Below are 25,900 nucleotides of genomic sequence, written 5' to 3'. Positions count from 1 at the left end.
GTTATGAGACAGTCAAATTAATAGAAACAATAATCCAATTGATTTGGAAAATATTTTGGAAAGATGATGGCCGTGTTTGACATGTTTCTTGGTACCTCGATGCAGTGACTTCTTGCCGCTCTTGAACTGGAGCTTCATTCATTTTCTGAATTAACAGCAAACTAATCAGTTCAAATCCTGTCGAGTCAAACAAACCAGAATTTACTGCTCGCTGTCTTTTTTTCCATTTATTCAGCAGAATTGTACATGCATTCCCCTTGAACTTGTTCAGTTTAAAGTTGTTCATCATATGGGTTGCCCTGACAACTTATAGGTCCAACATCATTAAAGTACATTCAAATATTACAGCTATTTAACCAAAGGTAATATTTACTCTGTTTGTCACCTAAATATGCACAATAAAATCCACAATTTCTCTTTGGTCAAACATAACACGTCACATTAACACTCGGCCTAGTGAAATAATCTGCCTCCTGCTGTCATACTGTAGATGTACATGTTTACATGACAGTGTACTGTACAGATTAAGGCAAGTCAAGTGATAACAAACAAGAGAGGGATACAGAGAGGAGAAAGGTATTCAAACAACTGAAAGATGGATGGACGGTAGTAAAGATAGACTTTAGTGATGTGGTGCAAAAAGTGAGAGCTGTGTTCAGATGTAGACAGGTTGCTCCTGTGCTGTCAGCAGACGGTACATGGCTGCAGGCATCGTCTTCATGTGGATCTGGAGCACAGACGAACCAAATGATGGGAATTAAAAGGCAGCAACGTGAAATGAGACACTGAATTTTTTAAGAAAAAGATTCTTTAAAAGCATATTTAACTCAACCATTTCATGCATGAACATTTTTCTAATTTCATTTGTTCTGGTACAATAATAACTATTTAAAAGGAAACTACAGCTAACTGCAAAATAATGACTAGAACGAACAATATACTGATAATTCTGCCGCATCCTTTGTGCACTGAAAGGCTTTTAAAGTAAAACATCTGTGCACCAAGTGGTGTGTTGTTGTCTTGACAAAAAACACCAACTTTAAGCCACACTTTCATGCAGGCAAACTTTTTGTAAGAACAAATGTCATATTTTTGTATATTCCAGAAATGTGTTATCTTGATTTCAAAAAGGAGACATTGAGAGCTGCTCCTACCTCTCCCATGGCGTTGGACAGGATCTGAACGATCTTCTCGTGAGGCGTCGCCACAACGCTCTGGCTGTTGATCTCGATGATGCGGTGACCGACACGCACGCCTCCTCTCTCGGCGATGCCTCCTCTCATCAGGCTGCAGATCTGCACACACACACACACACACGAACATTAAAAACACAGCAGGGAGGTGAATCAATCCAGCAGCAGAAAAATGTGGTAATTAAATAATTAATGACAGCTTATAAATGTGTAAATGTGTCCTTGAACATCATCAAAAACAACAAATAAATATAAATGTATGCTGCTGGTAAAAACCATCTTTTATTAGAACATGGCAGCAGAAAAAGTGCCTTCTTCTGGGTCACTAAGAGTGCTTCAGTTCCCTTATTTTTTAAATCTATATTTCTATAAATGTGTGGTTGATTTTCCATGTTTAGGTCAAAGAAGCCAGTAGTGTAAAACTATTTACTGGTTCATTTTACATTGACGGTAGAAGGATGAAGGGATACTGTGTGTGTGAGCTGTAGTAGCAGTGATCAGTCCTGATACTCACGATGCCGTTCTGGACGCTGAAGCCCAGCTGGTATCTGAGGTCCGGCCTGCGGATGAGCACCATGGTGACAGGCGGGCACCTGACGATGTTCATCTTGATCCTGGACTGAGACTTGAGACCCTGAGGGAGGACAGAGACCGGTTAGCTACAGACACATTAACATACAGTAGAACAAGAGGAGATGATTCTGAGTCTACAGCCAAGAGAAACTAATTGTAATTGTAACAGAACTAATTCTGGGGTTCTTTTGAGCAAATCATTCAAGCAGGTTTAAATTCAGAAATTACGGAAATTCAGGAAAATTAAAAAGACTAAAGAATTTAAATTTAACTCATTTCAACAGAGGAAGCAGCAGCGTACCTTGATGATGCTCTGGCAGGTGCTGAGCGGTAAACCCACCAGGCTCGTCCCGTTTATGGTCATGATCTGGTCTCCGATGTTGAGCCGACCAGACTTCTCAGCCGGACCAGCATGCATCATGCTGGCGATGATGACGGTGGGGAGGATGGAGCCCCAGCCCGACTCCACTATCACCACACCCAAGATCTCCCCCTTCTGCTTCTCAATGTAAACCTGCCAGGAAACAAGTCCAACTTTATTTGTTTTCAAAGACAGTTGAGCTCCGGTAGGTGTGTCACAAAAGAGAAAACAGAGTTAAGTCATCACACTGAGCCATTTTTCTTTAGTCTTTCCTCTTGATGGATAAACTATGGAAATGTATCAACATTCACTGTTAAAATTTTAATTGTTTAAAACCTCTCCTAGTGAGGGAACACAATCCAAACCACACGCTAGATTAAGGCTGCACACAGTTGGAGCTCCAACAGAGATTGTGAAGAATGTGAGACTACAGCGTGTGCTCAGAGCAGCGAGAGGATGGAGGCAGATCTGAGGCTGGACCAGGTTGAGCACTGTACTGGGGTTAGGAACACTTTTTTAAAACCATATGGCTTTTTTCAGGACCGTCACACAGCTGTGACTACAAAACAAGCTGCTCGTTTGAACCACTGGAAGGCAAACTAACGGAGAAAGCTGAGCAGAAAAAATCCAGTACTTTGTCCTTTGTGTTACCAGCTTCAAACTTAGAAACAGAAAGTGTTTTACTGAGATTTTTCCCTTCAAATTATTTGCCTAAATTATGGCAAATTAGGGAAACAAATATCCATGACTTGACCTGTACTGAAGGGCAGGTGTGATCTTACCATGTGCAAAATCACACATTAAGACTCATCAATATATGATGTGAAATAGAAAGTATAAAGTAAAAATGACTCCAGTGATAAACTGATCTCAGTTTCAGCACCACAAGTAAATGAAAAACTCCTGTGACTCTGCTGCCACCTGCTGGTTGACTCACGTCTCTGCAGTTCTCTGACTTGGAGAAGTGGATGAGGTCATCGTTGTACATGTCCTGAGTGTTGAGCAGGTCGCTGTACTCCCTCTGGCTCAGGTCCTCGGGGTCGATGCCATTGGCCCTGAGGAACTCCTGGTAGGCGACGCTGAAAGACTGACCGATGGACTGAGCTATCAGCTGGGCCTGAGAGGTACAGACAAGAGGACTTTAGAGTGTCTGTGGGAGTTTTCTCAACAGACAAACTGAGCACAGACCTCATGTTTAAAAGGCTTAGTCACATCCCATTAAAGAACCCTAACCCTAACCTAAACCTTATTCTATCCTCAGCCTTAAAACCAAGTCTTAAAGGATCATTCCTGTTTATTAGAACTTGTGTTTTTGTCTGACCATCATCAGTGCAACAAGTACAATGTTTGTATTACTGATAAGAATGATGGACAGACACAGGTCATCATACACAAGATTTAAAAGTCTCAACACCTCTCTCAAACTACAAAGTGAATATTTTTTCATCAGTAATAAGTTTTGCTTACTTTGCAGGAGTTAGATGTGAATGTGTATCAGTTTCTTTGTGCTTTTAAAACAAACAGAGATAGCTCTCTTGTGTTTAGCCTAGCTTAGCACAAACACTGGAAGCAGGTGGAAACAGCTAGCGTAGTGTCAGCTGCCTTCTAACAACTCCAAAGTTGTCATATTTACACTTGAAAATAGGACAATGTGACCTTACAAGCATTTTTTGGTGCTTTTTACCAACCAAAACCTGCTGATCTTACTGTCCTGATCATAGACTGTATATAAATATGGACGACACATCTCCACTTCCTACCGCTATGCAAAACTGAAGCCAGAATATCTCCTTTCCAGGAGCTGCCATCTTGCTTGTGTGATGTTATTTGGAGCCAGAGTCTGTGCAGTAGAATCAGGCAGCAGGATGACGGCCTGACGGAGGTTTGAGAGCATCACACCCCCTTTTTATATCATCTAATGTCTAATTGAAAACAAACTTATCAGAAAAATGAGCACTTGAACGTACATCAGTGTGATAAGAACTACCTAAAATGACAGAAACCATCTTTGGGAGAAATTTATTGAACGTGTACTTTGATATTTTAGTTTGGCGCATGTCCCATCCACTAACATGGAGGCGGCAGGACTTATGAGCTATACTGCAGCCAGACACAAAGGGCCAATTGAGATATTATGAGGAGCTGCCATGACATCCATATTTATGCACAATGGTCCTATCATAAATTTCACTCACTTTCTGATTTTAAACAAACCCAGGTGATTCATGGACGTGTGGGTGATTACTTCTCTCGTCAACAAGATACAACATGTAAACAGAAGGTGTATTTTTATACTTGCGCTGAAGGCCAGCCTCAGTTCCCCCTTGCTTCCAGTGTTTGAGCTAAGCTAGACTCAGCATGTCCTGGACCTGTCTCTGTACTCCCACTCTGTCCAACTAGCTAACTCCCAGCAAGACAACAAACTAACATATTTCCCAGAAATGTCGGAGTATTACAGCACTGGCCTGAATATAAGACAGCATTTATTTGAGGATTATGCAATTACATGTTCACATGATCACAAATTCTTTTTGAATGGAGAGAGTATCAGTGTAACACCGGCTCCTACATTATGGGCTGTTTGTAGCATTAATGTTGTTGTCTGTTTATAGAGTCTTTTAGAAACACTATTCTGATGTTTTTATTGCAGGAACCGATCGCGGACTGAAACATCTGTCAAACAGCAAAGAGTAACAGCTGTCACAGATGATGAGGAGCTCAAAATAATCAGTCTGAAAAAAGCTGTCAGAGAAAATGATTCTGAACAATTTCAAGAGTCTGACAGGAGACAGTGTGAATGTGTGACTAATAGACAAGATACAAGGCTTCAAGGATGAGGATTCTCTGGTGTGAAGTGAGTTGTATCTTTTTTTCAAAAACATTTGTTGGAAAAGTGGCTGGTTGTCTTATGTTCAGGCCAATAGAGAGAAGTATGTCACAGTCAGCCATGCTGGTTTCTTTTTGCTCATCTCACCTCAACTTCACTTTGATCAAATTTTGATTTTTTGGTTTCACTGACTGCCAAGACAGTGACGAGCAGCAAACCCAAGTACGAGCTTCAATATCATTCATGATTTATATGCTAATAGTTGACGACCAAATTTTGAATCAGTAACTCACATCCTCGGACTCGAAGACGTGACAGATCATCCTGTACAGCCGTCTGTCGTCGTGGGTCATGGTGGTCTGCTCAGCAGTGTGGTCCAGGTTGTCCTGTGCGCTGCGGGATCGGACCATCTTCCCCCGGGCCATCAGCACCACCATGTTACCGATGTCGGCTATGTAGGAGATCGTCCTCAGTGGCAGGTCCATTATAGACTCCTGGTGGCCGAAAACAGACATGAGGTACTCTAAACTAATCCAAGAGGAAACTGATAAGAGGACAGTAAACTTTTCTCCAAAGTTTTTACCAAATGTTCAGTTTTCTTTGAGTAGCAGGTAATAACTCACTACTGTGACATCACACCTAAAGAGCCACATTTTTTTAAAGAGGTTTGGAACATGCAACATGTTTTTGGGTCTTTCTTTGCATGATCACATTTTTCACAGTATCGAAGGCTGTAATGTATTGACTGACAAGGTAAGGAATGCATATTTATTTCTATACCTGAGTGTCTGCATTGAGGACTTTGATCCTCTGCGTGGACATGAACAGATCCACCTCAGCGGTAGACGGACCCTCACCGTCGGGGCTCTGCACAGCCGGAGAGAAACGACAATAAAGGAAGTGAAGAGAAGAAGCAACAGGTTGATGAGCAGCAGCGAAGGAGGAGAGGTAACAACTCGTGCAACACACAAAAATTATACTGGAGGTAAAAAATAAAGAGAAGAGGACAACAAAAACGTAAACAAACGTTATAAAAATACATCTGCGTAAAAGGCCTTCTATATAAAGACAACTGCGCTGACGTCCTTGTCAACATGAGTATTCATGCTTTACATGAAACTTACAAAGTCACAGAGAGAGTGAACAAACACAGAGAACGTACCTTTTTCCTGTTCTTCGCCTGCTTCTGAGCAGCCTGCAGTGATCAGAAAGCAGAATACAGACTCAGAGAGAGACTAATCAAGAAATCAAAATCGAAAAAATAGCTTTTTGAGGTGGATGGACGAAAAAAACCCGGATCGCTTCATTCTCTGTGGACCGTCTTTATTCCAAATGCCAAATTAAGGGACAAAAAGACCTTAAAGGTGTATGTTTTGTATGTGTGCATGTGTGTGCGTGTGTGTGTGGGAGGACAGTGATGTTACTGTCTATCACATCTGACAACAGCAGGCTGCCAGAGGTCTTTGCAGTAAACATTTTCAAAAGTTCCCTCTTCATCTATGTGACACAAACGACCCCGGAGGAAGAGAAGCGACCTCGTGTTTCTGGCAGACGTCTCATCACAGCTTTGTGTTTCCAAATCTTAGCTTGTGCCACAATTTCTCTAACTACATCTGTGCTGTCTCAAGGTTTAAAAATCCACCTATGTCTGCTCATCTTCATCAGCAGAGATGCAATTACAGTGGAAATTTAATTCAGTTCAAACTAAGGTTTATTTCACTTCAGTAGAAGAGGCCCTGATATGTTGTATACTTTGTGAAAGTTATATTCAGGATTGAATGATTTAAAGTTATTATAATGAAGTTGTTGTTGCTAAGCAGCAGTTGATATCGTTGTATACTGACTTGCAGATTTTGTTCAGTGTAAGTAATTACTGTTAGTGTTAATAGGTGTTTTCCACCACGGATGTTTTTCCATGTCACGGTAGGAAAAGCACAAGTGTTACTAATAACATTAACAGTGGCTCTGTGCTACTTAGGTGTCCCAGTGAGTCATGACAGGCTGACAGTGAGCCAGCATGTACATTACCAAGACCCTGAAACTGAAGCAGCTAAATGGAATTCAGCCATCATTGATTTAATCACTTGCACCTTTCCTACTCTGACATGTCAGCATGTCTTCTGTGAAAAAGACTTAATATACAAAATCTCATTCTTGGCAGTTTGCCTGGTAAATACACTCTCTGCATGCGTGTTTGTACTATTTACACTCAACAACTCATCATCATGTTTGAAAAGACAGACTGTGTCTTTCTGCTAAAAAGAGTGGTGAGTCTTTTTTTTAAATAAATGACCTAGTTAATTGCATCGAGTTATTTCCAGACAGGTAGTTAGCAGTTAGATCAGTAGTTGTTAAATGTTAATGATTGACAGCAGGTACTGTAGATAGACAACTCTGGTCAGAATCTACTGGTTAAACTGGGATGAGTTTGTGATTATGACTGGTACAAACTTATCTTGTTTAATACTATGTAGACCTCAAACAGACGTTTATAGAAAATAATCACAATTTCAGTTGCAATTGTAATATTGGTAAATAAATAAAATAAAAAAATGAAAATTAAAAATATATTTATTTCACAAATTTCACAAAGCAGTCAGTTGTGTTCAAATAACCCAAATTTCATTCATCTCACAATTTTTGTCTCATTGTATTACAACTGTTTTCTTTTCATGATTAGAGATTGTACTGTAACACTTACAACTGTAAAAAAAAAAAAAAAAAAAAAAAAAAGATGAATTGGAGGTACTGACACCAACACTGATTAAACAGTATTGCTGACACTGATGACAATGAAGTATTTAAAAAAAAAAACAAACCCTGATAAAGACTCTGTGCCTGAACACGTTGGTTGAATTAAGAACAGACTTCCCAGTAAATCAGCAAGCGCTGCCAAGTTATCGTTTACATTTAGAAAGCAAATAACTAAATGCAGTTTTGACTCGTCAGAATTTGACATTTTGGCTTTTCCCCTTTACTATGACACATCATTTTGTGCCAGCGGCTCCTGTCTGGCCTCATGTTGCTTTGAAATCTCACTTCTATAGAAAGATTTTACTGTAATCAGATCAGTGTTTCCCTTGTAATTGTACAACGAGAACCCCCACCGGGCCAAAAACCAATTTCTTTTTAATGCCAAAGATACCGCCAAATTATTCGGAAAATAATTTGGGATTCTGTGGGACACTAGGGACACTCCATGTTATTGCCTGGGAAAATCTTGGTAGCGTAGCTCCTTTTAAGGAGTAGAGCAGCGTGTAATGTGTGTGCGTAGCGAGTACAAAGACAAAGCCGTCAACCTGAGGGAAAACACTGCAGATCTCTATTAAAGCTGACACATATTTCTCCTAAGTGTTTATTTACTGTAGTCAGGAAAATGTCTTTGTGTAAGCGCTGTTGCAGAGACATCAGTCTGTTTCACACACGCAGCTGGACGGCTCCGCAGGCTGTGTGCGTCACATCATCACGAGCTGGAGTCTGACTACTGACTTGTGCCGGATGTCACCGTATATCACTCTGTTCACAGCAGTCACGTCAACTTCAGTATTTCAGTTTTCATAGGTAGCAAACAACTTGTATAATAATCTGTCTTTCTACACCGTCCGGCACTTCCCTGTCTGTTGAGTTAAATCAGTATCATGTTTCATAAAAGATATTTTTACAGACAGACTTTTATGTCATTTGTTTTCACCTATTTAAATGTCGGTGTAATTTACCATGATACTAGTGTTTTATGTCTGCATTTTTGTCAGTTTGTGAACTTGCAACTATCATCTTCCATCTGGACTATTTGGACAAAATATTTTTGTTTATATGTTTTTATATACTGACAAATTCTTATTAACACATACATGAATTTTTCTGAATTGATGAATCTGTAGAACATTTACAATCATGCTGCTGTTATTATTTATTACAAGATCATAAATGTGAGAGAATATAAATTCACTACATATATTTTCACTCTTCAAAAATAACTGTTTTGTGATTAAGGGGAGTTTAAATCAAAGGGAAGTTTTACAATTCTTTACGTATTGAAAATGCTGACATGCAAGGAACGCAATACAACAAAATATGCTCCACAGTACAAGCCACTGGATCGGTATTGATCCTGATACTGACCTTATTAAGCTGATCGGGTATCAGACAGACGTGACTGATCCACAATAAATACAGTTTAATGGTCTGTTTATTTGCTTGTTGTTGTATAAAGTCACTGCCGATACTGACTCATCACTTCCTGCATGAGCTTCACAATAAAGGCATTTTAATGTGAAGTATGTAAAGGCCTTTACTGTCAACCCAATAGCAATGACATCTGCTGTTAGCTAACGTTACAAAAGATCTCCTAAGCCTCGTTAATTTAAACATTTTCTTGATTTTTTTTTTTTTTTTGTTGGGAGGTTGTTTTGAAACATTGTAATAATGCAATTTCATAAACCTAACATTATAATTAAAATGCACACGAGCCTAAAAAACGATGTTTGTGCAGTTTAGTTACAGCCTCACGTTACCTCACACATACAAGAAACAGGAGCTTAAATTCGTGAAGAAAAGAGCGCTAATATCAGACTAGTAAGTGAGACGTCAGCTCACCCAGACTGTTATACAACGAGCCTCCTCTCTGCAATTTACATTCTAAAAAAGTAAGATGACTTATTCATCCCCCCTCATCATTATACAGTTTCTAACCTTCTCCTTCTCTGTAGGTTTATCTCCTCTCAGACCTTAACGAAGGCGATGTCCTGGAACTGTCAGTCAACCGGCCAGAAAGCAGAGTTCAGCTTAGCTCGTCCTCTTCCTGCCTCTGACTTTCTTCGCACATCTCTCCAAAATGGCAACGTCTAACTGCTTATCTCTCATACTCCAGTGGTTCTACACCGCCAGCCCTCAACTGACTCCAACTGACAACTATGTTCACACAGGCTGTACAAATCCATTTTTTTTGGTGTATCCGATATCCTCTCTGGATAGTTCATGTCATGTCAACAGCAAATGAAACAAGCCACATTTATAAGCACTGTTATAGTTAGTTTGATGGCTGCGATCGAAGTCAAAAGTATTCCCCCCCTTGTATGATGAGTGTTTGACATCATGCACTGTGACGGGAGCAGAAAGCGGGGTCTACAGTCTCCGGGGCCTCGCAGCCTTGAAATACAGTTTATATAACATCCAGTGGAGCTGAGGAGAGGAGCCTGTATGACTGTGGATCAGGAGCAGTGATCTGTGGATGATGCGCTGCCCACAAAACTGGGGACTTTTTTGCCCGCCGGCTGTGTTGCCTGGGCGAGGATTTCTGATGTTAAAAGACCCAAATATGAAGCGAACCACTGTTACATCACTGATGATGTGTCCTACTGTGTAAGAAAAAAGCAGTGGCTTTCAACTCTGAGCTCTTTGATGTCTGTTGTAAGTAATATTTATTTTTATAAGAGTCATATTATATTTATTTAAGAGTGTAAACCCTTAATATATAGTTCAACAAGCTGTAATGCACTTAAAATCATCTTTTACCAGACTGTCTGAAGAGATATGAAATCATACATTTTATTTCTATGCCAAGGTGATAAAATCATATATGTATGTTTGTTCTCTAGAATTGCATAAATTTGTCCACAGAGGCAGAAAAATGATGTATATTTAGAGTTCAAACTCTGCTCTTCCTCTTTCTCTATGATGAGCACACAGAATGAAAACAAATTACAAAAGTACATGTGCGTAATTGTAGTTTCGCTCTCACCCGGACTCTGCTCATAGCCTCCTGTGCCTGCTGCATGCGGGCGCTCTTTGTGGGCGTCCTCTCTGACAGCAGGTGGGTGCAGCCCAGGTAGGTCGCTGCAAAGATGATCCCGTCAATAAGGTCTTCAGGGTCACATGGTCCTGGGACTGCGTGAACCAAACACATCCATTAGGAACATGTATACAATACATATGCATATACATACATGTACAGATTAGAAAGTGAAGCTACAGCATTCATCTTGCAAAACTACAGCCACCATTGATAAATGAAAAATAAACACAGGCAAACCTATACAGATTGTAAAATGTTTTTATCTTCCGACAGTATGATTTTCATGCGGGAGTTCACTTACCGTCCACAAATGTGGGAAACGAGGGAAGAGATCTGCGAATCTATGAAGGCAGAAAAAAGAAAAAAGCTACATCACCATCCTTATTACTTCTACTCACATACTGCAGCTTTCTCCTAACTCATTTAAATTCTGCAGGACTACTACTGCTGTCAGCCATTTAGCTGCTGGCAGATAACACATTGTAAAAGATCTTTGCAGGACTTATCACCATACTCGTGTCTCTACCCAAACCATACTTCTTTTTTATTTTTTATTTCTCCAGATTTGAGATGGGTTTCATGGGGCTGAGGGTCAAAAAAATATTGTTACTCAAGAATTCAAAGCCATGAGTTCAGCGATGACTGAAGAGTTGGTTCAATATTTTCAATTGTGGAGCTTGAGTGGAATTGTTTTACCAAATTCTGTGGTCTAAATTTTTTTTTAATAGAAAACTAGCAAAATGAGTTGATAACAACATCAAAACATATTTAGCTGCGAAACATCAATTTGATTATCTTACATGTGATTTTGTACACTAAATATATTCATTTCATCATTGTCAAATGAATTTCAACCATATAAACCATCCACACTGGATGGGGAATTGCTGCTGTGATACTGGGCTATACAGAACATGACTTATGGACACTGGGAGGTTCAACTCTCACCTCCTGGATAGACGGCTGCTGCGGAGGCGACTGTGGCTGAACATGTAGCCGCGGCTGTTGAGGTGGAAGCTGTTGATGCTGTGGTTGATGCTGATGTTGACGTTGTTGATGCTGATTGGGCGGCATGTGTGCGTACGGTTGTGGCTGTGTGTATGTCTGTGGCTGCCTTGCGGTGTCCCTCTGTTGTGACTGGTGGCCTTTATGGTGATGATGGTTGTGTTGGGGTTGCTGTTGGTGATAATGTTGGGGATGAAGAGCTCTGGATGATTCGGCTCTCAGCGGACTAACCGGCTCACGAACCGGAACTGAGGCGTATCGGGATGGAGACTCGGACAATGACTGAGAGGGGGACTGAGGAGAGGACTGAGAGAAGGAAACGGAGAGAAAAGAGAAAAGGAACATATCACTCTAACTGCAACGCATCTAAAACCACTCATGCTGACACCTTATTCAGACAATACATGATTCAGGACTTGGGCATGAATCCAAGTAACAGAAAATGAAATTAAAGCCAGGGATGTAAATCTTGTAGTAAAACTTCCAGGAAGCAATCAAATCAAATTGAATTATTGCAGCACTGCGGACCAAACTCCTTGGGCAATGTCACTCATCAGCACAACCTCAAAGGGATAGTTCAACAAGAAACGTTAAGAAATAACTTTAAAAAAGCCCACAAATTCTCACTTTTACATGTTATCTGCTAAGATACATGTGTAAATAAGGCTGTTTTGGAGACAGTAGACAGACTGTGGACAGAACAAGGCTCATAGTTTCCCCCTGCCTCTAGCCTTTATGCTAAGCTAAGCTAAGCTAACCACATCCTAAAAGCAGGATGACAATTGATATTGAAGGTTACAAAAGCTCAGTTTTTTAAATAAATCATAAGTGTAGGGCTATTCATTTTTAAAATTAAGAAGCAAGTGAAAAATATTATAATAATATGCAGTTTCACTATTTTTTTACTATGAGGGACTGATACTTTAAGTTAAAATTATTCTGAGCTGCCATCAACATGAGAGGACTCTGTTAACTGTAAACCATACAAAACAGAAAAACAGGAGCATAAACAACCAGGTCAAAAAATGTTTTTAACCCATCTACTCCTTTTAAAAAATCTGAGTGTAAAAACAAACCCACATCTATCCTGTCCAGGTGCTGAGTTCAAAAAACTGCAACTCTGTCTTGTATCTCCCCAAGGACTTTCCACACTGCAAGTATGTGTATTTATTACTTGATGAAGAAAAGTGCAATATCAGGTGCACAGGAATCAAACCAGTTAAAGAGCCAATTTAGGCTTGAAATATTGATTTTCTTTGTGTAATAAATAAAAAAATGTCTACAGGAGTTGATGACAGCATGGAAAGTCCTTTGGAAAGGAACATTTCTCACTAAAAGACAAAATAATAAGCATTAATGATGAAAGAAGTCATACTAACATGGCCCGCCGCTGTCTGCAGTGGGTATACATCCTCCGTGGGGCTGACCTCCTGCCTCATCACCCAAATCGGCTCCACAGGCTGGTCGGGTGTGTAGGGGGAACGTACTGTCTTAGTCTTAACCTCCTCAATCGCCTCCTTGATGTCTTTAATCGCCAAACTGATGGCGTCTCCTGAGCCTCTCGTACCTTCCTCTCCTGCTGTGACACCCAACACGTTCCGCTCATCCTGGATCTCACTGGAGCTGCTCTGCCCAGACGAGGGGCTCTTAGCCTGGGTTTCTGCTTGTCTGGGTGCACGCCTTCGACTTTTGGGAATGGGGCTTTGATTGGCGCTGTTCCCCTCTCCATCAGACTGACCGTCATAGTGGTGCAGTCGGCAGCCAACAGAACGGTCTAGCGGAGAGTGATGTGAACCGCGGTCTCTGCCCTGCCTTGGGGCATGATGGGAGCCCTTGGTGGGGGGAGGTGGAGCCCCTTTTTGTACATTCTCCTGTCTATGGCTGGTAAAGGGCTCTTGGCGGGACTCCTGCTGGGCCTCGTTGGGCTCAGTCCTCCAACCGCCCTGCCTACGAGGTTCTCTGTGTAACTCAGGGTAGGAGGTCTTAAGGGGCTCAGGAAAAGAGTTAGGATGGGATTTTGGCTCCGAGTATGACTCGTAGACCGGCTCTGAGTAAGACTTTTGGTGGGACTCTGTATAAAAGTCTGCATAGGTTTTTGGATAAGATTCAGAGCAGGAAGTGGAGTGGGACAGTGAGCACGATTCAGAGCAATCTTCATCTTCTTCATCTTCTTCCTCTTCTTCAGGTATCAGGTCGTGGTCGGGCAGTGGGCTCATACTGTTGTCCTCACTGAAGTGGTCCAGCTGGGGGAAAGGTGGAGCATCGGGGGAGGAAGGAGGAGTTGGTGAGTGGAGTGGCGGCGGGCTGTGGAGAGGTCCATCCATACTGAGCGAAGCGGCGCTCTCCGTGTCAGAGCAGAGATCAGTGATTTCACTTCCCTGAGCTGCGATGTCCTCCACTACATCATCTATCACTTCTTCCTGATCCTCCTCCACCCTCTCAGCATGTTCCTCTGCTCCGTCTTCGACTGTCTGCATGTCGTCATGGCTGCAGCTGGAGTGACCTGTGGTTGAGCCCTGGTCTCCATCATCCTCTGCCTGTTCTTGTTCTTCGTCCTTCTCCTGAACTTCCTGCGATTCCTCCTCACACTCTGCATTACACTCCTGGAGGTCCTCCTCTGCCTCAGCAGGAGGAGTGTCTTGCACGTTATGAGTTGCTGGACCAGGTGAGAGGTGGGTGGGGGTGACAACAGCAACGGGAGTCTGGTGAGGAGATCCCCTGTCTTGCAACTGGTCCTTTAGAGGATCTTCTGGTGGGCTTTGCTGCACCTGCTCCTCTGCTGGTTCTTCTCTCTTGTCTGCACCAGGTGAAGAGTCCCGTTTCTCTCTGATTGGTTGCCTCTGTCTGTGACCTCTGTACCTGGGGTTTGGGTCACCATGGCGGCGGTAACGGGTGACAGCAGGGCGGTGTTGCTGGACAGGACGAGGTTCAGTATCTCGACTTTCAGGGGAAAGAGCCACCTCCGAGATAAAACCAGGACTCTGAGCCTGGCTTTGGCCCTGCCCTTGCCCTGATGTAGGCCGTCGGCGATGCCGTGGGGGTCCACGACCTGTGGGTGGTTGGTGGTGGTGGTGGTGGTGAGGAGGGTGATGATGGTGATGATGGTGATGATGATGGGGATTCGGTTCCCCATCCTGGTTGAGCATCTGACATGGCCTCCAGGACCGACGTACGGGAGGTTCCCCGGGTGTCGTCCCGTTGGGTTGCCTGCTCCTCTGAGGCACCGAGGTCACCTTGTGCTCCTCGCCTGCTTCCCCCGTTGCCTCTCCCTGATACTTATGGCTCATGGCTGTGGTTTGATCTGACTTCAATTTTCAGAACATGCTCTTCTCGTCTCCAAGGAAACCCCGCTCATACAATGACACAGTCTGGAAGAAACAGAGACAGGATGTAACAGGAGTCAAATCACACACAAGTGGTCCAAGGAAAGGTTAAACATGCTGATGCTAAAGACTGCTTCATTTTTTCTCACATTTTTTAAAATAAACTATAAAAGCCTCAGTATGCTTCAAACAAAGTATTTGACAAATTGTCATTGACTAGGTGTGTGGAGGTCTGAAAGTGGGAAGGGTTTGAACTTCTCTTTCCAGCTCTTTTTATTCAATATTCACACAGCTACTTCCTTTCATGTGTGCAACCGAGCAAAAGACCATGAACACCTTCGACTACAGTCTGTCCGGACAGTGTGCCACTGTCTCCATTTGAACAATTAATTATATAAATTGGGTTCTTGGAAAGAGATCAGGAAGACACTGGGATGCAGCAGAGAGGAGCAGTTGACGGCAGGCTTTCTTTCCTGCTTTTGGGTGTGGCCACTCAGGACAGGTATAAATACTTCTACTTTTAGACAATTGGACGACACAACACACAAGCTAATTAGTTAGATGCATACTGCGGCCTTTAATTGATTAACTGGAAAGAAAAAAGTTGGGCTGTTATTTGCAGTCAAAGCAACTAGAGGTTACCCCCAGTCCATCTTCAACCTGCCTACTTCTAGTTTGACCAGTCAAAATCACATCAACATTTCTTTTCTCACAAATCTAAATTAAGTTACATCAAACTGTGGTCCTTGACTTGTCATATGAACTTCTAAGGTGAACAACAGGAGACCAAAATGATCCTGCTTTCTGGCAGTGTTATAATACATACAGTCAGACAGTCACCGTGTTTAAAGCTGGAGTGCGGGACTTTGACATATAAATGAAAGTCTGTTACATTCAAGCCCTTGCCGAACAAGTTCACACAATGCTGATTAAGCCTATTGCCGCCAGATAAATATCTCTGTATTTCACAGTATACCAGGGTTTTTTTAAAATCTGGTGTCTGTGTCAACATTCCCACGCTGGCACACTGGTAGTGATGCGTTTTATGTCGACCATCAATGATTGGTTTTCAACAGTTGACCAGGGTGGACGGTCCTCAGTGTGGCCCGACTGCGTTGCGTCACCAGAGTAGGGACCGACTTACGTAAAAAGTGATGACACGTGTTTGCGTAATTACTCTCACTGCCAGAAGGGGGAGACAAGAGTTCCGCACTGCAAGTTTGAACTTATATTGCTTTCAAGTTTGCATTTCCTTCATTTTGAAAATTTACATGCCACTATGGTTAATTGGTAAAAGACCCTGATGAAGGATCAGTGCTGAAACCCATTGCCAAGTTGTTTTTCACACTATGGCTAATTAATCCACCACCCCAACATCTCTCTGATTTCAGATTACACACTCACACAAAGGAAATATTGAGAATCAGACCGGGGACTCCCTGTCTCTATACTGCTAATACCAAAAACCTAAATCCTCTGGTATTCATCTGGGTGAACAGTGCACTTTAATCTGCACCACACTCATCCATCCACCAGCAGCTGGCAGATGGCACACGACGGGAGAAGAGAAAAGTACGAGGAGGAGGAGGCAGGGCAGGAGGACAAGGAGGGACATTTCTCTGGTATCAGATAAGACCTGACAGAGAGAGATGGATAGGGCAGCGATCTGAATAATAAATGCCCTCTGTGAATGAGAAGGCCAGTTTTGATATTTATTTAATATGACCAGGCTATCAGGGTATCCATCAGTTATCTCCTATCGCAGGCTTAACTGTGTCTGGGGTCAACAAGCTGAGAAAGGACACTAAATGTTTCAGGAATAAAAAATGGTTCCACAAAAGGTCACTGATGTAGAAAACTACAGTCTGATTTAAAAAAAGATCCAGGCTAAAGCTTGTTTACGAAGCCTACATAACCGCTTTAAAGCATTCCTCATTATTGCTACTCCATATGTTTCACTAAAGCTGCTTTCATAAGTTATTTATATGACCTTAATGATCAGAAGAATCCATAAATGTATGACTGTATGAGATGTTGAAGTTTTCTCCTTAACCAAGCTCTGTATGTAATGGTTGCCATAACAACTGATATTGTTGTCTATACTAAAATCAGAACACATTTTTGGCAAAATCTGAGAAAGACTGAAGTAAAACCGCTCTCAGGAGGCGGTTATCTTTAGTGTTTTCTCTTACTTTTGTTACAAAGGACAGCCGAGCAACAGAAAATTCAAGCTTTAATTGTCACTAGAATCCATAAATATGTGACTGTATGCATAAAACTAAGAATCTTTTTTTAAAGATTTCTTGCACTAGCAAAGTACTTAATAGGGTTTTAAGAATTTCTTACCTACAGTACATCACTCAGGTAATCTTGAGTAGAGTACAGAATAAAATTGTTATTTGTGTTTTATATTATGATTACTTCAAATGTCTCATGAAAATCTGTGAAAAATGGGACCGATAAAGATGTGACTTAAGTTTAATTTGTGCAATATTTTTCGGTAAGGACATCTCAAAAGAAAAATAGATTCTAAGCTTGCTTATAAGTGAACGCTGGATTGACTCTTAGTTCTTGTTTATCTTTGTAATAAGTTAATTTGCAGTGTGTTGGATCTACTGCATTAGTGTGAGTGGATTTCTAGTAACCTACAATAGCATAATGATAAGCTCACTCCTATCTGCTCTCAAATCAACACATTTCATATTGTGGACTGAGAGGCAGCAGAAGGTTTACTGACGTAGTTGTCACCTTACATGCACAGATAAATACATTTTAGACTTTGAAAAATCGAATACAGTGGAGAGAGAGAGAAGACACAGAGGGCAAAGGTTAATGTTGATCCCGTAATCTGAGCACAAACCACAACTGCCAGGGAGGGAACATGAAGGGACGCAGCAGGAGTGAGGGCGGACTCCCGGGGTGGCTAATGTCCCTCTCTGCCTGGAGCTCAGGACTGGATGGCAGAGGTTGGGTGCCTCAGAGGGAGGGTCAGGGAGAAGGGCTTGCCCGGGTCGCAGATGGCCCTGGCAGCGCGGCGGTGTCTGCAGAGCTGTGAGCCGAGCACTGCACTTCCATCTGTCAGGCTGCAGTGAAAGCTGCAGGGAGGAGGATTTACTAGCCCATTAGCTCTCTGATCTTATACTGATAAACACACACTGACAACAACACGTGCAACACGAACTTATAAGGACCTTCACTGATTATATCGATGCAGCCTTAGACCTTTTACAGCGTATGCCTAAAACTAGGACTGGATAACACTGACAAAAAACAATATCACAATATTTTTGACTGAATTAGTGTTGTCTCTAACAAGTGTTATCATTACTGGTTAATCTGTCAATTGTTTTAATTAACTGATAAATCATTTAGTCTATAAAATGCCAGAAAATGTGAAAAATGACCATCACAATTTCCCAGAACTTAAGATAATGTTAATACTGTGAGGATATTGTGAAAAAAATCAGCTGTCATTTGAATATGATGAAACATTCACTGTTCATTTTACTCACCCTCAACAATCAAATGAGCTGAGAAAACTATCATGTAACCAAAATATAAATCTGTTCAGTTTATTGCTTGTTTATCGAGGACCTTTAAACTGGTTTACACATGCAGTCCCTGTGCAGGATTTACAACCAGTACAGTAACCACAAGAGCAAGATACCATTTCTCAAATATCCAAGAGCAGTAAGAATAAAAAATAAAAAATAAAAAAAATCCTTGTGAATCTTTTAGATTAAAAGCTGATTTAGAAACACAGGTTTCAAAAATGATCCTAGACATTGTGTGATCTTAAACCATGATTTTACAATCTGAAATTTGAAGTGATTAGTTTAACTCTAATAGACTGATAGTAATGCAATGATCAGGAAAAGGTGAGATTTAAAGAAATTAATAACCAGAATTATACATACAGCATATCACACCGTTATATTGTATTGAAACATTTAATCCTGAGTATCAATTTCACCCTAAACCCAGACCCTAATACTGCACTAACCTTTAAACTGTTTCTATGCCTGTACACACTACCTGCCTAAATCCTAGCTGAACTGATCAACTAGTCAATCAAAAAAAAAAAAAACGATAATTACTTTTGATAATCAATTAAATATTTATGTTTCTCTAGCAAAAATGAGAAACCTTAACTAGTTCCATCCTCTTATTTATGATGACTTGCTGCTTTTCTTTGTCTTATGTGATGTTTAACAGAATATCTTTGGGTTTTGACTGCTGGTTAGACAAAACTAGGGATCTGAAGAGGTCACCTTAAGTTCTAGGAAACTCTGATGGACATTTATCACTCTGTTTTCTGACATTTTAAGGACAAAACAATACAATGACGAAAATAATTGGCAGATTAATGCATAATGACAGTAGTCATGAGATGCAACTGTCCTCACTTTGGAGCATTCTCTTCACCTTTCTATTCTTGAGCGCATGATTCATCTCTCTCTGTCTCTCTCTCTCTCTATCACACACACACACACACACACACACTCCCACAAACACACAACGACAGAAACACCCACTCAGAAAGCATATGGTCCATGTTGCGATGCATCAATAGTCCTATTACTGACATGGTGTTTACATGTAAACTACGCCATTGCTCCAGAGGGAGAAAATTAATCCACGCACAACAAGTACCAAACTGTCAAGTGTATTTGAAGGTTTAAATTCCCCCAAATGGCCTTGAACGATTTTATTATATTAAAAAGGGTCAAACTAAGCCCTTCCTTTTGGCATTGGTGCTCATTATCAATTAACGATCAGTCCTGTAGGCCCACTACTACTACTGTCTGAATTATGCTTTTAGTCAATGGTGCAATTCCCAGAGGATCAGGATGTTCTGGTTGTAATGCACTCATGTAGGCTACTGGGAATTACATACAGTATCTTTCACTGTATCCCAGCGCCTCTAACGCCTACTTAAAAAGCTGCATTTTCTGAAGATACAAATGTAAAGCAAACTGTCACCTGTCTAAATGCCTCCCTCTCTCCATCCTGACGGACCAGGTTCAATCTCCGCAGGTGTCGGATCCGCCATCAGCGAAAACAACCTGACTGTTCTCACGCGGTATTGACCCACAAACCCGGTCTCCCCGTCACCGGACATGACATTTCGTCATTTACCTGCATGTCAGTGGATGAGAGGCCCGGGTCCGGCCGCTGCAGCACACATCCTCGTCCCTCTCTCTCACCCTCCAGTGCCTGCTCGCTTGGCTCGGCTTGGTTTGGCTCGGCTTGTCCCTTCAGACAACTTGCTCGGATTAAGCGGAGCCCCTCCTCCTGCACCGTGACATCAGAGCGGATTAGCGATGCACAAAGCGCCTTTACAAACGCTGCTGATGCTGGCTGAGCAGGCACAAACAGTTCTTTACGGCCATGAGTGTGGCCTCATCCACCTACTCCATCAGCAGCAGCCTGCAGCCTGCAGAGTGCTGCTGCTCAGACACCCTGCTGCACTCTCACGGCCTGACGGTGGTGTCGCTGTTTCTTACCTGCCTGTGGATCCCTCCGGTCTACAGTGAAGTCAGGAAACTGGGGCACTTTTTGGTAGATTACCAAGAAAATTGAAGACTACCTCAAGTGTTACCTTTAGAACTTGTTATGGATCTCTGGTATATTTCTATAATGAAAATAGGTTGCCAAGTAAAATGCTTTGGAAACACATCAAGAACTCCTACCTCACTCCATGACATGTTCAAGTAAAATGCGACAGCTGGTAAGGTAAAATGGGACAGTCACAGATGGTTGTTTTCAAATAGGGTGATGTCAAAATTGGCCGATCGAAATTTACAGGTCTAATTAGCTTACAATTTTCAATCTTTTTTAATGAAAAGTTAGGTTACATTCATGATTTAATTAATTAATGCCTGAAATGATGAATGGATTTAATCATTAAAAAAAACTCGAGCTCGAATAACAATACACACAGCGGGAGTGTGATCTCATTCACTGTTCAGGTTGCCATTACTTCACTGTATCTTTACATAGCAAATAGTTGTTTGCTGACATCCAGTGAGGCTCTATGTCATTTATTGGACCTTTAATATTTTGTCCCATTTTGCCTAATGCATTCAGGTAAAATGGGACAGTCCCTCAAAACCCTTTCCCATAAAAGGTAAAGTGTATTGTGAAAATATTTCGATTATAAGCCAAACAGTTAATAAAATGCAACACACTACTGTTTTTGGTGTTATACCCTTATTGTTTTAGCTGCAGAGATCTTATTACCAAAAAGAGAAAATCAGCATGCCACATAGTGTACCAAGCAAGTTCTGAGACCAGTGATTTTAAAAATCTGCCCATCTTAGTTATCTCAGACCCATTAAAATTACTGTTTCATGTAAGGGACATTTGTAGCAACAATGCAATAACATGTTTGGTGATTGGCTCCTAATATTTAAAGAGCCCAAGACGTAAAAACCTTATTTGTCCCATTTTACCTGATGTCCTCCATTACCTGACTTCACCCTACACATGATGCTCATGGACCACCTGTACTACTAAAACACCTGTGAGAGCTGAGCAAGTGGAGACAGTGGTATTCCACCAACTTATTTGTATCTGGTTATCATTTTTATGTGTTGTTGTCTAAGGATGATTTTTTTCTTAAAGACAAATGTAAGTGATACTTGAAAAAAATAGAATTAAAATTCTTTAGAAAACACTACTTACTTTTTTATAAATTGTTGCCAGTGTCCACAAAGACTGTCTTACTGAAGCAAAAAATATTCCACCAGCTGTGTAATTAAATGGTGGTTAATCCATCCAGCTAATCAAAGATGACATATCCTTGTTTTTTCCAGCCTATGATTTTTAAATTATTCACCACTGAGTCTCTTAAACTTAATAATAAGAGATGTTAACAGGGATAATTTAAAGTGATTTAGGTAAGATAGCTTTAACTTTTGCTTTTTTATTATATGCTCCTATTAATTTATGTTTTATTGACATTATATAATTTATTTAATATGTAATACTAATACTAAGTGCTTTTTATATATTGTGACAATGATGATAATTATGGCATGGCACCTTAGGAAAAGCACAGGTGTAAATAATAAAAGGAATCATAGCTGAATTTCATTTAGCTGCTTCGAATTCGAGGCCCTGCTACACATACATGTTGGCTCACTGTCACACTGTCATGGTTTACTGGGACACTTGAATAGGATGGAGCCATCTTTGATGTCATTAGTAACACCTGTGCTTTTCTGATACATGTTCCAAAATTAGCCCCTGAACAAAGTATCATCCACAATTGAAATAATAAAACTATTGAATATAAGATTAATATAGATAAGTAAAAAAACAGTGTGGACCAGTAGGGAGTCACTTCTGGAGACCAACTTTGTTTGGCAGAGCTAAAGAGTTGCAGCTTGGGAAGTAAAAATATTTCTTGTGTAGTAGCTGGAGTATTTTTGTCATAACCACTAGCCTATCAGGCTGCCCCACATCTTATCATTTTAACCTTTAAATAACAGCACACAGCCATGAAGTGACATTCAGATCATAAGGACAACTTCATTTTGATGAGACACTCTTGAGCTTCATGTCCCATTATAATCTCCAGTTAGTGGAGGGAAATAGCACACTAGTTACTAAATATTTCTATATTAACATGCCTGTTAATTTATTAGGTAGTATTAATATGAACTTTGCATTTAAAAAAATAAGGGTTTATAACAGTTTCAAGAAAATCATGTATTTCTTATTAAAATGTAAATGTATGCAGAAAGGTTCTCCATAGTCGAATGTCTAATGTATGGCGCTGATGTAAGGATAATATTTTCATTATGTATATATCTTTTTTTGTTCATAAAATAATGGATATCCATAGTCTACACACCTGGAAATAAATAGGTTATGTTCAATTAAGGCCTTTTAATTCCAAGATATTAAATATTTTTACTATTTTTAGCCTGATATTTATAATAAGAAATAATGAATCATGGTTGATAAACAACGTACAGAGACGAGTGTGAAGCAGGGCAGCGGTGTTCGCTCCTGGCACGATAATACGTGCACATTTCAGTGTCAGTCATAGTCTGGCAGAGCAGATCAATAGGGCCTGTGACTACACATTGTTGAGACCCTTTAATGCATTCTCACCTAGGTCACGTACGCCCTTCTGCCGGAGCAGCCGTTACCGTGACAACAACATGTGATGGAGGACAGTGATGGTGTGGAGTTGTAACCATGGTACCCAATCTGTTATTGCCATCTCTGCAGCTATACATCTTTGATCCCACACAAACAAATATTTACAAAAGCTATGAACTTTTGGGTGAATGTGGAGGCATGTGTGATACATTTCTCCTGAGCCAATCAAAAAGCTTCAAAATATAGTGTGCAACATTGGAGAATCAGGTCTTCGGAGTGTATCTAACTTATGTTATCATTCTGCTTATGTTGCCTATATTTCATCCGGCTCACTACGGTTCTATTTTGAGAGAGGACATCAATAATTTGTTTCCCTCTCTCTCTCTGCATACATGGATGAAGGTATACTGTACATGTTCTTTCGTTAGTTATGTGGCACGCAGTGAGCACAGACTGAGCCCATTACTGGCATTAACTCACATTAATGTTTCATCATGGCCCATTACAGTGTATCTCTTATCATGCAGGAAACCATGGCCTGAATTTAAAACGCACAGTCTGTCATGAGACAGTCTGGTTCCACGTTTACCTGCAGGGCCTGTGTTTTCAGCCCCTCTGCAAGTGGTGCTCCTCAGCTGGATGGGAAGGGATTGGCAGCAGAATGGAGTTAATATTCAGGGAACACTTTTCTATCATTAATTAGCCTTTATTTATCCATAGACATTTAACTGAGAGTGGTGCTCTGTTTTTAAGAACACTTGTTCACACACTCACAGTTACACACATTCACACCTGGAAGCTGCCAATATTACAACCATATTATGGTTTGACCACTGAGAGGCTCCACTGAAGCAGTTTGGGGGATAAGGGCCTTGCCCAAGGGCACCTCTGTGGAAGTAATGAGAGACGGGCATTATATATAACCTTTAGGCCACCACAGATTTTTACAATTAATCAATTAATTAACTTTTTTAATCATCAATTAATTATAGGCTATCATTCACAAATCATCCATGTATATTGATTAAAGGTTAATAAGTATAATTTTAGATAACTCTTGTAATAATAGGGCTAATCATTAAAAAATCATTTGTAAATGACCAATAAATAATTACAGTAGCGACATTAAACCGTTGAAAACAAATAACCAAATTCTAGTGTTTGTAAATAATTAACCAACAGACATTAATGTATGGTAAAATATCTGTAATTTTTTGGCTGTGTTAGCAGCATGGCTCTATGGATATCAATGACAGTCTATTTGTCTATTTTAATTGATCCAATATTCCAGACTGCAATATCTCAACAACTATCAGAAAGATTTCCATTAAATTTTGTACATTCATGATCCCCAGAGGATAAAGCCTACTGACTAGTTTCATCTAGCGCCACCAGCAGGTCAAAATTTCAATTTGTCAATTTTGATTTATGACTAAATACATAGATAAAATAATACAAAATTAATGATATTCCCATCAGCCTCAGCTGTACTTTGTGTTTAGTGCCAATTAGAAAATGCTAGCATGCTAGCACGCTAATCTAAGATGGAAAACATGGTGAACATTATACCATTACTCCTTGTAATGAGTATGGTTGTAGACTCTTAGTCTTGTTTAAAAATACATGAAAGGTTGTAATTATATTGTGATGCTTGATAAAGCAAATATAATATCTAAAATAATTGATAAATTATTGATATATTGATTACCGCACTAGTTAAAAATTCACAAATGGCCTAGACAATTGATGACTGTATTAGCATCTTGTACAAATGTCTTGTGTAAGTGTATGATTTTTCTTTCGTCTGCCTTTTTTCCTCATCCAAATATAATATATATATTATTATATATTATATACAGTACACATGAACATAATAAATAATAAATGGGAAAGGATCAAAGTGTTTCTAAAACCTTTCATGTAATCCAAAAATGTACAGATTTAGTCATTTACAAAATGTTTTTCTGTGTATTAACTTGATAATACTAACTTGATTGAACAAAATAGTATTACTAGGCAGAGCCTGTTATGTGATTGGCTGCGGCTTTTGTCTGAATGAGAGAACAGCCAATCACATAAGTCTGCCATGTTTATCTTGATTGATATACAAAGACTTAGAAAGAGGCATTATTAAATAAAAGTATTATATAAAGCATTGTGAAATAAAAACTCCTGTAATTCAATAAAAAATGATCTGCAATCAACTTTATTATAATGAAAAGAAGCAGGATGAAAATTGAGCTGAGTTTTTAAATCTTATTATATTATTCCACAATTTCATAGTTATATTACATTTGTATTGGATTTTCATATGATTTATTATATAGACTCTTATTCATTTATTGAATACTTGAGTCCACATGACTTGTAAGTGATCATTGTTATAAATTGCAACTAATACTCCCAGCAGATGGAGTAAAACCACAATATCTGAGACAAGTTTGCTCTGCAAAAAAAGATTTCTGTCCATTTTTCCCTTCACATAGAAATCTCTGTTGAAAATATGATGATGAATTAAACCACTTAAAGGCCACTCTGACCCCTGAGAGCAGAGCAGATCCAGTAACAATTAAGATCAGGATTTATGTAAAGATCAGATGTTTTTAATATAGAAAAATCCTATAATAATAGCTATTCTGTGTTGCTTGTTTTGAGATTTTGGGCTTAGGTGGTGGTCTGGGATGTTCCCATAAGGAAGGGTGGAGAGCC

General features: G+C 40.2%; 1 protein-coding gene across 4 annotated transcripts; it reads right to left on the bottom strand.

Moving 5' to 3' along the window:
- Positions 1-212: 212 nt before the first annotated feature.
- Positions 213-20,560, bottom strand: LOC137170303 (amyloid-beta A4 precursor protein-binding family A member 1-like). Of its 4 annotated transcripts, none has more exons than XM_067573555.1 (14): positions 20,216-20,560; positions 17,937-18,171; positions 13,133-15,121; positions 11,697-12,059; positions 11,050-11,089; positions 10,695-10,840; positions 6,117-6,149; positions 5,735-5,821; positions 5,248-5,448; positions 3,065-3,244; positions 2,068-2,280; positions 1,708-1,827; positions 1,155-1,295; positions 213-727 (listed from the first exon to the last, which is right to left on the bottom strand). In XM_067573555.1, exons 3-14 carry the CDS (start codon positions 15,038-15,040, stop codon positions 656-658), a joined length of 3,504 nt encoding a protein of 1,167 aa, XP_067429656.1. In that variant the 5' UTR covers positions 15,041-15,121; positions 17,937-18,171; positions 20,216-20,560; the 3' UTR covers positions 213-655. The 4 variants fall into 4 exon arrangements, with proteins under 4 accessions (XP_067429656.1, XP_067429657.1, XP_067429655.1 ...); XM_067573556.1 differs by lacking the exon at positions 20,216-20,560 and adding an exon at positions 20,060-20,206; XM_067573554.1 differs by lacking the exon at positions 17,937-18,171.
- Positions 20,561-25,900: the final 5,340 nt, after the last annotated feature.

This window comes from Thunnus thynnus, chromosome 19 (genome assembly GCF_963924715.1).
Source record: "Thunnus thynnus chromosome 19, fThuThy2.1, whole genome shotgun sequence".
Classification (NCBI taxonomy): Eukaryota; Metazoa; Chordata; class Actinopteri; order Scombriformes; family Scombridae; genus Thunnus; species Thunnus thynnus.
The sequence above is the reverse complement of the archived record's forward strand: the minus strand, read 5'-3'. Positions and strand labels throughout refer to the sequence as shown.

What these genes read in the sequence shown, in the direction of transcription:
- LOC137170303 (XM_067573555.1), bottom strand. Translation starts at nt 15,040, where the DNA reads ATGAGCCATAAGTATCAGGGAGAGGCAACGGGGGAAGCAGGCGAGGAG. An exon ending in AGGCTATGAGCAGAGTCCGG is followed by an intron (nt 6,150 to 10,694) that starts GTGAGAGCGAAA and finishes TGATCACTGCAG; the next exon opens with GCTGCTCAGAAGCAGGCGAA. An exon ending in CCTGCCAGAGCATCATCAAG is followed by an intron (nt 1,828 to 2,067) that starts GTACGCTGCTGC and finishes GTCCTCCCTCAG; the next exon opens with GGTCTCAAGTCTCAGTCCAG.